Source organism: Ceratotherium simum, chromosome 17 (assembly GCF_057802395.1).
Source record: "Ceratotherium simum simum isolate JZ-2026a chromosome 17, ASM5780239v1, whole genome shotgun sequence".
Lineage (NCBI taxonomy): Eukaryota > Metazoa > Chordata > Mammalia > Perissodactyla > Rhinocerotidae > Ceratotherium > Ceratotherium simum.
In genome coordinates this window covers 12,214,537-12,226,876 of record NC_141916.1, presented here as the reverse complement: position 1 = coordinate 12,226,876, position 12,340 = coordinate 12,214,537, and the positions used below count along the sequence as shown (strand labels likewise).

The window sequence follows — 12,340 nt, the reverse complement described above, 5'->3', positions numbered from 1 at the left end:
CTATTATTAAATAAAGAAGAATCAGGATTTGCTAACGGTTAACATCTGGGAAAGAAATTGGAAACAAGAAACTTTACAATTAAGTTGTATTCTCTGAAGACAAGAAGGTCCTAACAGCCTAGTACAATACCTTCTGACAAGAGGTGAAAAGGCAGCGATTTTAAGTGGGGACTCTGTGGCACTAAACCTTTTCAACTGAAGCTGAGGTCTTAAGAGTAATTAATAAATGTGTTCTCACTTCTACAGCCTTCATGTTTTTTTGGGGGAAGAGACCAAGCACCCAATGAGTTCATCCAACAAGAAGCCATAACTTTATTAATGATAGAAACAGTACAAATTTCAAACCAAGCTGCAGATACTCTTGAAACACCAAAAAAAGTCCTCGTTTTCAGATGGTTACATTGTTAATTCCTGTAAGAGAAAGAGATCATCAGAGGTAGTCACAGACAAAACTGAGAGCATTCAGGTCACTAAAACCTGATGCAACTCAGAATAGGCTTTAGAATGAGGCTTCCTAATTGGCTGATAGTAAACACAGAAAAGAAAGTCACCCCTAATTGGTCAAGGCAGAGGGAGTCAAGGAATAAAGGCTTGGACACTTACCATAATAGCATTTACAATATCATTACTGTTGTTCTTCAGGGCTCGGACTGCCTTTGCTCTCGACACATTTGCTTGTGACATGACCAATTCTATGTCCTTAACTTCCACACCTGTTTCATCAACCTAACAGAGAGAGGAAAAACACTTAATAAACTACAGGCAAGAACAACTTCAGCAGTTCTTTGGAGCCAGGAGTTTCTTGAATCTAGTTCTTAATATAACTCAAAAAGTACTTAACTCAATGGGGTTCAAGAGCCTAAAACAATACAAAATCCACCCATCAATACAAACATAATACTATCTGGAGGGGATTAAAAACATAAAAGATTTCCTTGTATACCTCTTCCTCTTCACTCTCCTCTTGTACAGTTGGAGTCTGTGTGTTTTCTTGAATGTTTGAGACAGCCTCACCTTGAACTTTGAATTTCTCAGCAGCTGCTAGCTGTGCTTGCTGAGATAAATCTTCGATCTACAGGGCAGAAAATACAGAGATTCATGTGAGTAGATCAGTATGCAGTAAATGAAAGAAATCATATCTTTTCCAAACTTACACTCTAAACCCACTTCAGGTTAACCTACTACATATCTTTAAATAGTCTGTCCTCACTCAGATTATGTAACACTGTAGAAAGACAAGTAGCTTAAGCCTAAAGCAGTGGTTCTCAACTGGGGGGTGATTTTGTCTCCCAGGGGATATCTGTCAAATGTCTGGAGATTTTTTTGGTTATCACAACTGGATGTGATGCTGCTAAACATTTACAATGCACAGGACAGCCCTTCCACAATAAAGAATTACCTGACCCAAAATGTCAATAGTGCTGAGGTTGAGAAAGCCTGGTAGAGCAACTCCCAAGAAAACTTTCCTTACCTTGGCTTCCCCAAAAACTATGTAGGTATCTGAAGCTGGACTCTTGTAGACATCTGGTTTTGTGATGACAAAGAGGATATTCTTAGATTTCCGGATAGTGACTCTAGTAACCCCTGTAACCTGTCGAAGACCCAGTTTGGACATAGCCTAAGGAACAGAAAAGAACATCAGGTTTTCAACTTTAGTAGAAGCAGCTTTAGGAAGTAAGGCACATAACAATACTATATCCAAAGCAAAGCCTTTTCCCGGGCTAAGAAAATTTTATATAAGAATACAGAATTGGGGCTGGCCTGGTGGCATAGCGGTTAAGTTTGCGCGGTCTGCTTTGGTGGCCTGGGGTTCGAGGGTTTGGATCCTGGGCATGGACGTACATACCACTTGTCAAGCCATGCTGTGGCGGTGTCCCACATACAAAAAATACAGGAAAATTGGCAATGGATGTTAGCTTAGGGCCAATCTTCCTCACACACACGAAAAGAACACAGAATTGCTTTCCAGGACTCCTGGGTTTTCTGCCATAGTAACTTCTGTTACTTTAACTGAACATGATTCTACCATTACCAAGAGCCCCACTACAGTCCTCCCTCTCTAAAGTTGCTTCATCAGAAACTTTAATCCTTGTTTCTAACTTAAAATTTTACCTTCCGTGCCTTCTTTTCACTCCGGCTCTGTTTTGCTTTACTGACTGGCTCTTCATCAATTTCAGCTGCTGCTGCCAGCTAAGAAGATAAAACAGCTATGAGTAAACTGGAACGTAAGACCTGGATACCGCAATCCACATGTGGTTTTCCCTTTACGAAGGTTCATAGCTCCAAACACATAAGTCAGCTTCTCTATCAACTCTGGTTCTACCATGTTTCCTTGACTCCAGTACTTCTCCCAGTGAATAAGAGAATACTCACCTGGGCCTGTTGTGTGGTTGCCTGTGTGGAATCCTGTTCCTCGAGCTCTGGTACTGATTCATCACTGTCAGATTCTGTTCCAGACCCTAAGATGACAAATAACTTTTACTATTTTATAGTAGAGATTATAAACAGGAGGCACCTCACCATGGCCTGCCTGGACTAGAGGTCACTCACTGACTTACGCTAGACCTCGCAAAGTTAACGTAAAGCAACTGATTTGTGTGAAGCCAGCTTGACAGCCCCCAATTTAGTCACAAACTAGTGTGTACACATCCATTAAAGAACCAGCCCCGGAAATTAAAGGTAATGACTAGATACAGCCAAGCAGTTTATATACTATAACCGCTTCCTTTCCCTCAAGGTCTTCACTTCTTGGCATAGGCAAACATCAATGACCTATGTAACTCCAAATTCTATCCAATAGCCCAACCACCCCAGAAAAGTTCTGGTAGACAAGGTGTCTCCAGATACACTTAAGAGAAAAAACAATAAGATCACATTGTAGAGGCAGACCAGGGAGGATCTTACCCCGCATCCTTTAAACTGGGTTGGGGGAGGCCAGAAGCAGTTGTGTACACACATTTAGCCTTATTTTCAAACCACTTACCCCAGCACTTTGATCTAATCAACATGGCTTGAAGATTCTCAATGATGCCGACCTACAGTTCTAACAGTCACTTCTACTGGATACTGTCGTGTGGCCTTTCCCATTTCTTCCAAACATAATTCACATATTTTAAGTTTCCCTCAATTGGAAGGCCAAGCATCAGTAAAGACTACCGAGGGAAAAAAGCGTATACCTGCACCATTCTCAGGCTAGGAAAAATAGGTCTTTTAAGAAAAGGGAGTCCCTGGGTGCTGGTCATTACTAAGTCTAAGAAGTGAAAGATATTCAAATAGTTCCAGATTTCCCAGTATTTTAGCAAATCCCAGGCCCAGGGACAAGGTTAGTGATGTGGTAGAGATTAGAGCAAACTAAAGGTCTACTAGGTCTTGGTTTTCAATGTCAGATAAGTTAGGTAAAAAAGATGGCAGACCCAGGGTTAGTCTGGACCACATTACACAAGATGATACACAATGGACTATGTGAGGTGATGAAAACCAAGATTCTGTTTCACATTCCCAAAGCTTTTGCATTTAAAATGATCATTCTGTGTTCTATGTTCAAACACAAGCAGATATACTGGAGGAAGTGGCGCATCCTAGGGTTAGTATTGGTGGGTAGCCCCCAGGAGGGGTGTGGGCAACACACCATGCACACGGCAAACCAAGGCAAATACCCTTGTTGTTCTTCAGAACAGGCTGCTTGGCAGAGGGGGTTGGGGCAGGGATCCCAGCAGGTTTGGGGGTGGGCATGTTGACGAGGACCGACTGGAAAGGCATTCCCCCCGAGATTGGTTCCGGGGGAATCAGAGGCGGCAGCTCATCCTCATCAGCAGGGGCTGAGGGCTTACAGGGTGATTCCAGCACCAGCCCAGGTGAGGAGGGCAGAAATGGCTGTTTAGGAAGCAGAGGGGGAACTGGGGAGGGAGCAAGAGGCAGAGGGACTGATGGGGTGGGTGCTAGAGAGACAGATGCTGATCCAGCTTTAGGAAGGACCTTCTCAGAGGCAGCTGCTGCTAAAGGGATAGATGTCTCAGACTCAGGAGGAGCCAAGGAGCCCTTTGGGGAATGGAGAGAATCTTTGTCCTTTACAGGAGAAATAGGGAGGGCTTTTAGAGTTTTTGGAGAAGAGCCTTTCTGAGAGGAGACCGTCAGTAGAGGGGCTGGAGCCACTGTAGGAAGGGGTCCTCTAGTACCATTCTTAGCTGAGGGATCTAGGCACACAGGAGGTAAAGTAGCAGAACTTTTCTTGGCCAGTGGACCTTTCTGAGTGGGAGCTGGGATGACTGGTATACTTTCTGGAGCTGGGGCAACAGCTGCTTGGAGAGTTGTGGGGCCTTTCTTTATCGAGGACCCTTTAGATGCCTGAGGGGCAATGGACTCCAAGGGACATGTGACTGAAACTGGAGAAGTGGGAGTCTCTTTGGAGGAAGGGGTAGCTGGGGCTCTTTTGGAGGATGAAATTGCTGAGGTTCCTTTGGGGACTGGGGACTCTTTGGGGGAGGGAGGAACTACAGCTGAGGGAGTAGGGGCCCCTTTGGAAGATGGAGTTTCTGGGGCTCTTTTGGGAGCTGGAGTTGCTGGGGCCCCTTTGGGAGGTGGGGTAGCTGAGGGCTCTTTGGGGGCTGGAGCTGCTGGGGTCCCTTTGGGAGGTGGGGTAGCTGATGCCCCTTTGGGGGCTGGAGCTGCTGGGGCCCCTTTGGGAGGTGGGGTAGCTGATGCCCCTTTGGGGGCTGGAGTTGCTGGGGCCCCTTTGGGAGGTGGGGTAGCTGATGCCCCCTTGGGGGCTGGAGTTGCTGGGGCCCCTTTGGGAGGTGGGGTAGCTGAGGGCTCTTTGGGGGCTGGAGTTGCTGGGGCCCCTTTGGGAGGTGGGGTAGCTGAGGGCTCTTTGGGGGCTGGAGTTGCTGGGGCCCCTTTGGGAGGTGGGGTAGCTGAGGGCTCTTTGGGGGCTGGAGTTGCTGGGGCCCCTCTGAGAGGTGGGGTAGCTGAGGGCTCTTTAGGGGCTGGAATTGCTGGGGCCCCCTTGGGTGGTGGGGTAGCTGAGGGCTCTTTAGGGGCTGGAATTGCTGGGGCCCCCTTGGGTGGTGGGGTAGCTGAGGGCTCTTTAGAGGCTGGAGTGGCTGGGGCCCCTTTGTGAGGTGGAGTAGCTGGGGAGTCTCTGGGGGATGGGGTTGCTGGGGCTCCTCTGGGAGAGGAAGGAGTTGCAGCCGAGGAAGTGGAGGCCTCTTTTGGGGGTGGGGTAGCTGGGGACTCTTTGCGGGAGGAAGTAGTCATAGTTGGGGAAGTAGGGGTCTCTCTGAGAGATGGAATTGCTGAGGCCCCTTTGGGGGAGGAAGGAATCACAGCTGAGGGAGTAGGGGCCTCTCTGGGAGGTGGGGTAGCTGGGCCCCCTTGGGGTGAGGGAGGCGGCACAGCTGGGTAAGTGGAGGGTCCTTTGGGGGATGGGGTGGCTGGGGCTCTTTTGGGAGTTGGAGTTGCTGGGGACTCTTTAGGGGAGGGAGGAGCCACAGCTGGGGCAGTGGGGGGCCCTCTGGGAGGTGGGGCAGCTGGAGACTCTTTGGAGGATGGAGTTGCTGGGGCTCCTTTGGGGGAGGGAGGAGCTAGGGGAGCGGAGGTCTCTGTAGGGGAGGAGGTTGCTGGCCTCACTTTGGGGGAAGGAGGAGTAGGGGAATGCTTCTTGGCTAGTGATTCTTTAGGTACTTGAAAACAAAGACTCGCCTCTGGAAGAAAGGAATCTTCAGTTGGAGAAACAGAGGATGAGAAATTTCCAGCAGGAGTATCAGGGATAGTAGGTACACTTTCAGAAACAGAAGGAGCAAGAGTTAAGGGAGTAGTAGAAGTAGCTGAACCCTTCTTGGTTGGAGGTCTTTTAGTCTGAGGAGACACACTAGTCCCTAAAAGAGGTGGGGAGTCAGCTAAGGAAGTTCCTTTGGAAGATGCAGTAACAGAAGCACCAGAGTCCTCAGTTGGGCACCCTTCAGGAGAGGAAGCCACAGGTGCCAATGCTGAGGTATAAGAGATACCATGAACTTTCTCTGCACCTTGACGAGGAGTACCAGCCGGGGGAAGAGATGGACAAGGCTCAGACTTGGGAATTTCAGGCGCCAGTGACATGGTAGCTGGAGAACCAGAATCATTCTGGAGGGATAAAGTCATAGCTGGAGCCACAAGGCAATTGTCAGAGGCTGGAGGAACCAAAGGTAAAGCAGTAAGAGGGGAAGTACTCTTCTCGGCTGGGTGGGTTTTAGGAGCTAAAGAGACAGCTCCTTCTAGAAAAGGGCTGTCTGTAGTTGTAGGAGTGGAGGTACCTTTGGCAGTTGTAGGAGCCACCCCAGCGGTGGAAGCACTTTCCAAAGGAAATGTAGCTATGGTCGGGGTAGTGAGAGAACTTTTGAGAAGCAGACTAGTGGGGTCTGGGCTTGCATAAGGATCTGTCTTGATTATAGAGGTTGGGGAGTTAACACCCAGAGGAGAGGGAGTAGTACTGGCTGGCTTAACTACGGGGAGAGGTTCTATAAGGCTTTTCTTTGCCAAAGTGGCTTCAGGAGAAAGAGATATCTCCAGAGAAGGTGATGTACTTTGGGGAGAAGGGGTATTTTTAGGGGCTGCCAGGGCCACTGGTAGTATAGTAGGATCTTTCTTGGTAGGGAGTCCTGCCTGGGCTGGTGAAACAGGGGCTCCTACAGGAGAAGCAGGTACAGTTTGGAGATCTTTTTGTGTTGGGAACTTTACCAGTACTGAAGCAGGGAGACTTTTGGGGTCCTCAGGGGCTGGCAAAGGAGAGACTGGTATCCCCAGAGTGGTTGTTACTTGAGGAGTAGGAAGCTCTTTGGGAGCCATAGTAAGGGAAGCTGAGTCTGTACTACTTATAAGACCTGATGAAAGTGGAGGAGAGACACAAGTAGCTACCTCAAAGGCAGCAGGTGTTGCAGAAATTGTACAGGGATTACTCATAAGCGGGGTGGTTCCAAAAGAGGAAACAGGAGCTTCTTTCAAGCCTGGACTCCCTGGAGAAGCAGCAGGAATCTGGGCCACCAAAGGCTGATGATGAGTGGCATTAGGAGACCCTTTGAGAATGAGAGAGGCTGCAGAAGATAATGGAGAAGAGGTAGCTACATTTGAGGAGCCAGAGGGGCTGTAGGAGGCTATGCTAGTGATGGTAGAGGGGGCTTTGTCAACAGACAGAGCCAGAGGGGGAGTGGGAGCCTCCACTGGAAAAGCACCCACAGCAGCAGGAACCACCTCATTTCTGGAAGGAAGGGGATGAATTGTAGACCTCTGAGAAGGGTAAGAGGCTCCTATGGAAGAATCATCTCCAGAAATGGTATCCACTGTAGGATCTGACAGAACATTAGGGCCTGTTTGACTTAAAGGTTGGACAGGAGAACCAACAGAACTCTGATGTAAAGGTGCAAGATGAGAGCCCAGAGAAGGGAGGAAAAGTGGGGGGACGTTGGGAGTCATAGGAATAGTCTCGGTTGGAAGAGATAAGGCAGCAGGTGGACTAAGTGGTCCCTTTAGGCTGAGGCTTACAGGGTTCTGTGGAGAAGTCAGAGCTGAGGAAACAGGGATGCCTTTGGCCTGAGAGGAAGTGATGGCTAGGGGAGTGGCAGGTGGTTGAGGACATGAGGCTACTCCAGATTGAACAGAGGCCAAGGGAGTTATAAGATGCGAAGGAACAGCACTGACTATACCTGGAGGGATAGGAGTACCCTTTGGATTAAGGACTACTTCAGAGGGAGCTTGAATAGGAGAGGTCTTTGGTTCTGAGGATGCAGTGGGAGCCGGCGGAGATGTCACTGACCCTGACTCCGCCATAGCAACTGAAGGAGGTGAACTAAGAGGATTAGGTGGATAACTCTTCTGAACTGAGTGGGGAGCCAAGGCCACCAGAGCCAAGGGAGCTGAACAGGAATGGGCACCTTTCAGAGTTGGAGTTATCATGGGAGAGGCCAGAGCTAAGGCAGCTGGGGAGATGGGAGGCCCTATTATGTTTGGCAGGAAAACTGGGGTGTCAGGGGGGGAAGGGGCAGATCCCAAAGGCAGGGCTATCCCAGAGGATGACTGGGGAAAAGGAGCTTCAAAAGGAGTTGAGGCAATAGTAGAGGGAGAAAGGAATGAGGAAAGCTGGTTAGGGGTTGCCAGAGGGCATTGTTGGGGGGCCAGGGAGCAAGGAGGGGGAAGGGTAGGGTCAGGCTGCCCTGAGGCAGCAGTGACACTCAAAGCTGAAGACACAGGAAGCACAGCTGGAGGAGAAAAGCAAAAGGGGATAAAAAAGGAAAAGGAAGGAAAAAAACAAACGTGAGTTATGCAGCCCAACTTGGTACAACATGCCTCACAGGAAACACTGGAATTTTTAATCTGAGAATGAAAGTCACCACACAGGATTAGACAAAGGTGACAGGCAACAGCAACCTTCCCCAAACATACTTCAGTGGTCAAGTAAGAATACATCCTTCTCCTCATCTCCCACATTTCCCAAGTTCTACCAAAATAAGCAAACTATTTTAGGGCTGAGATAACCCTAAAAGTTTTAGTCTAAGAGCAGCCTATTAGTCTCTAAATGGGGAGCACAGGCCCAGGAGTGGGTTGGGAATAGCATGCTTTCCACCCTTTCCCAGTTGTGCCTTCCCCTTCCCTCCTCAAATGAACCCCAAGTCTTTCTCACAGGCCATAGAATCACTAGAAAAACAGCTGTTCTATCCTGTCCACCCAAGGATCATAAACTGACTGTAACAGATACTGAAAACTGGAACAAGGAAGGTAGTGAGTGGTGATAACAATGGGCAATCAGAGCTGGATAAGAAAAAACAGGTCTTTATATACTCAGGCTTCCACTATGGCCAGGAAAAATCCAACTCTTAGAACAAAGTTTTAGGAAGGGGTGTCTGGCACAGTTCAATTCTTCCTAAAGTTGAAACTCTTCAGAATTTAATACTAAATATTAAATACTAAGTCCTTAGCCTCCCTATGCCTCAGTTTACCTACTCACCCAAAACAAACAAAAAACCAACCATAAATGGGTTGGACTCCATAATCTCTACAGACCTTCCTAGGTAATGTTAGCTCTTCAGACAACAACCTAAGATGAATTAGACTGCCAGGGAGAGAGCTTAGTCACAGGGGTAGGGACTGTATTATGAAACTGTAACCCAACTTGTAAAACCAGACTGTGGTTCTATTTTGGAAGTAGGGAATTGGAGTGGAGACAATACATTGGATCCCCACCTCTCAACCTGGACAAGTATGTCATTCTGCCAAAACAGACCAATATTTGGCACTGGAGAAAAGCTAAGCAAAAGCTTTTCTGAATGATGGAAAAATCCATGCCTGCTCTTCAAGGGATAACACAGGATTAGACCAACAAATGCTCAACACCTAGAAAGGAGTATTAAAAAAAACAAAACACAAAAACAAAAAACCACGGCACCCAAATTCACAATTTACTCAACCAGTAATTCTGAAGTTCTTAGAGTATCCTACTGTACACAAGACAGGTGGCTCAACCAGTTTTTCCTGGAGATTTGGTAGGTCAGTCTTATGATTACAGAGCAAATGCTCTCAAACATATTAATCAGAATTTGAAACTTAGAATGTTTTCCTCTGACTGGACCTCAAGATGTAGTAAGGCCCCAAACCAGTTCCCTGAGCTACTTTTCTCATTCATTCTAGTAATTATTTAATTATAGTTATAGAAAAAATTCCAAGTGTTTATCACTGGTACGCCCTTAATATTATTATTAAACCTACTGTGCAATGTCCAACTATTCAGGAATAAGTTTAACAGCACTGTGTAAGGACTGTTTCAGAAGCAACTGGCGTTAATTTTGAAGCCTGAAACCAGATTATTCTAAATTCATCTGAATTTCAGTGTCCACATTTGTAAAATCAAGTTGTTCAATGAGAATTTCTAAGGTTTTGTTTAGCACTGAAATTACACGATCTTTAGAGACCGATCTTATTTTTTCCCTTCCTTTAAGTCTCTTGTAGTTCAAGGATTTCATATAGCTCATTCCCCAGCTCAGAGGCCCCCTCCCCTTTTCTTTTCTAGCAGCTGTATTAATCCCTTCAGCTGTTAAAATCAGACAGGTGGGGAAGGACAACCTTAATGCTTTCAACTATAAACAACTCTATTTTAATTCCAGAAGGAGACAGATATTACCATTAAGTGACAAGTAGAGTTTTAAAAAATTAATAAATTTACCATAAGAAAAAAAAAGTGAGGACGGAGGTTACAGCCTGAAGATTTCCTTCATTTGGTTCTGTCCAACTGACTCAGCAAGAAGATTATCATTCAAAAATTTTTTTCATTACCCCCTATCAAGTTTTATAGAGGTGTCTTTTAACCAGAATTCAAAACTTGGCTTTCCTCTACGTTCTACATCCATTAATTTCAAAGCTGAAGAGCAGTCAAAGGAAGGCTTTATTTCAATCCCGGGTTCCAGACAAGCTGTTGATGCAGGCACTATTCCAGAACACTAGATACATCTCAGTGCCACTACATAAAACAAGTTAACCAACCTAGGAGGGCCCTGGGGCCCAGCAGGACACATTTACCACCAGCACACATCTCATTCTGACATGTGATGTTGGCACAACGCCAAGCTCTGCCATCTAAAACCTTGATGCAACTTGCTGGCTGCAACTTCACAAAAGCTCAGGTCTCCCTGGCCTGCCAGTGTGTCATCCAGTTCCAATAGCTAAGAATCACTGAGCCCCTTCCCCGCTCAGTATTCCTATGTGAGGTGACGGTTCCACAGCAGGGCTCCATTTGAGGCAGTTGCCATAACCTACAAAGCAGGCCAGGGAGCTTTTCATTTTAAACATACTGTTTTTATTCCACTCCCTAATGAAGTCCCTCCAGGACAGCAGTTAATATTGTGGACTCTCCTCCCTGGTGAAGCTACAGCCTGATCTTCTTTAATGAGAGTTAACTCTGAAAGACGGAAGTGTATTCCCATTGTCACTTTATCCATCAAATGGTCTTAGGATCAACCTCACAATCTAATTAAGGGCCAGGGGGCTAGGGGAACCTACCTGTCTCAGCCTGGGGCTGTGGCAACTCCTGCTCTGTAGCAGGGACGGTTTCTGTGGCTTCACCGGGCATTTCTGAGGGAAGGGAATAAAAAGGAGGCCTGAATTGACTGGGATCCGTTCTGCTGCCCAACCCAGAGTCAAGTATTCTTAAAAACTCTGCGGAAGACTGTTAAGAAAAAAAATCATAGAGGTGACTGGGGACAACCCTCCCCAAAGCAGCTGGGAACAGATGAGGAACATGACGTGACCCTCAGATCTCTGATCAAGCGAATCCCCTTCTTCCACCGCTCCTCTTCACTCCGCAAAGCGGTCTCCCTAGTGCCCAGGGGTCGGTTTTGCCCCACACTCCAAATCCCACAAAGGCAGCACTCACCGCAGCGTTCTCAGCCCAAGGGAGAGGATCCCGGTCTGGCTCCCGACCGTGGGAGAGTTCAGACGCTACCGTGAACCACCTCCCCCGCTACATCCACACTGCCTGGGCTGGGGCCTGCAGGAACCCCGTGTGCCGAGTTTCGGGAACCAGGGGGGCAAAGAGGATGACAAGTCCCAACACTCGCTTCTCACAATAAGAACGGTGTGTGTGGGGGTTCCAAGGCTGTGACCCCTTAACCTCCTCTGGGTTCTCGTGAAGCCATTCGCAACAGCAGACGCACTCCGCTTCCGCCCCTAACACCTCAACGGCTCCCATCTCCCCAGCCCTGGACCCCGAGCCCGGCCCACGGCCCTTCTGCCTTGCTTTTGCCAGGACATCAACCGCAGACCCCATTTTGTCGGAGGCCCCAAGGCCACACTTCCCAGAGCCAAGTAGGAAGCCGGTGGCCCCATAAAGCCTCCAACTCTCCTTAGCTCTCAGTCCCCGGGGCGGCTTAGCCCGCAAGAAAGGCGGATGGCTGCGGATAGAAACTAGCGGCGAAGACGGCACTTACTGTACGGGGAACGCGGAACCAAGATGGCGGCAGAAAGAGAGCGAGCGAGAGCGTGACCCACGCCTGTTGCAGACAGAAGCCTGGCGGAGGGGGGCGGGGCCAGGATCCGATTCCGGGTCAGGAGCTGCCGGTAGTCACTTCCTTTAACGAGCGACTCGTCCGGCTGTTCCCAAACGGGGGTGGGGACGAGGTCTAAATAAGGGTAAGAATTCAGAACAGGATGCGCTGGCCTGGCAGGGACTCTCTGCTGGGAGCCACGCAGTCCTTAGATAGCTGCCCCCTTCCTGTCCAAGTCGAAGCTTTTTTGATACCAGAAGGGAGACTGTGATGAGAGAAGCAACCTCTGCCCACCGGTCAGCAAAGTGGCCACAGCGGTATTATTGCGACTTCATGACTTC

At 48.1% G+C, this 12,340-nt stretch overlaps 2 protein-coding genes across 3 annotated transcripts; both read right to left on the bottom strand.

Moving 5' to 3' along the window:
- Positions 1-288: 288 nt before the first annotated feature.
- On the bottom strand, positions 289-12,082 carry LOC101407950 (nascent polypeptide associated complex subunit alpha). Of its 2 annotated transcripts, XM_004429274.3 has the most exons (8): positions 11,943-12,081; positions 11,017-11,088; positions 2,374-2,459; positions 2,113-2,190; positions 1,472-1,618; positions 944-1,072; positions 604-726; positions 289-411 (listed from the first exon to the last, which is right to left on the bottom strand). In XM_004429274.3, exons 2-8 carry the CDS (start codon positions 11,084-11,086, stop codon positions 397-399), a joined length of 648 nt encoding a protein of 215 aa, XP_004429331.1. In that variant the 5' UTR covers positions 11,087-11,088; positions 11,943-12,081; the 3' UTR covers positions 289-396. The 2 variants fall into 2 exon arrangements, with proteins under 2 accessions (XP_004429331.1, XP_087298314.1); XM_087442188.1 differs by lacking the exon at positions 289-411 and having other exon boundaries at positions 562-726; positions 11,943-12,082.
- Positions 2,466-11,010, bottom strand: LOC147914698 (nascent polypeptide-associated complex subunit alpha, muscle-specific form-like). The gene has a single exon (XM_087442187.1). The coding sequence runs from the start codon at positions 8,452-8,454 to the stop codon at positions 3,541-3,543; it is 4,914 nt and encodes a 1,637-aa protein (XP_087298313.1). The 5' UTR covers positions 8,455-11,010; the 3' UTR covers positions 2,466-3,540.
- Positions 12,083-12,340: the final 258 nt, after the last annotated feature.

Bases quoted from the DNA above. Each gene is read 5' to 3' on its own strand.
- LOC147914698 (XM_087442187.1), bottom strand. From the start codon at position 8,454: ATGTGGGAGATGAGGAGAAGGATGTATTCTTACTTGACCACTGAAGTA.
- LOC101407950 (XM_087442188.1), bottom strand. From the start codon at position 11,086: ATGCCCGGTGAAGCCACAGAAACCGTCCCTGCTACAGAGCAGGAGTTG. The intron at 2,460-11,016 runs GTAGGTTCCCCT...TTGTCATCTTAG, and splicing joins ACAGCCCCAGGCTGAGACAG to GGTCTGGAACAGAATCTGAC. The intron at 1,619-2,112 runs GTAAAATTTTAA...TCTGTTCCTTAG, and splicing joins GTGAAAAGAAGGCACGGAAG to GCTATGTCCAAACTGGGTCT.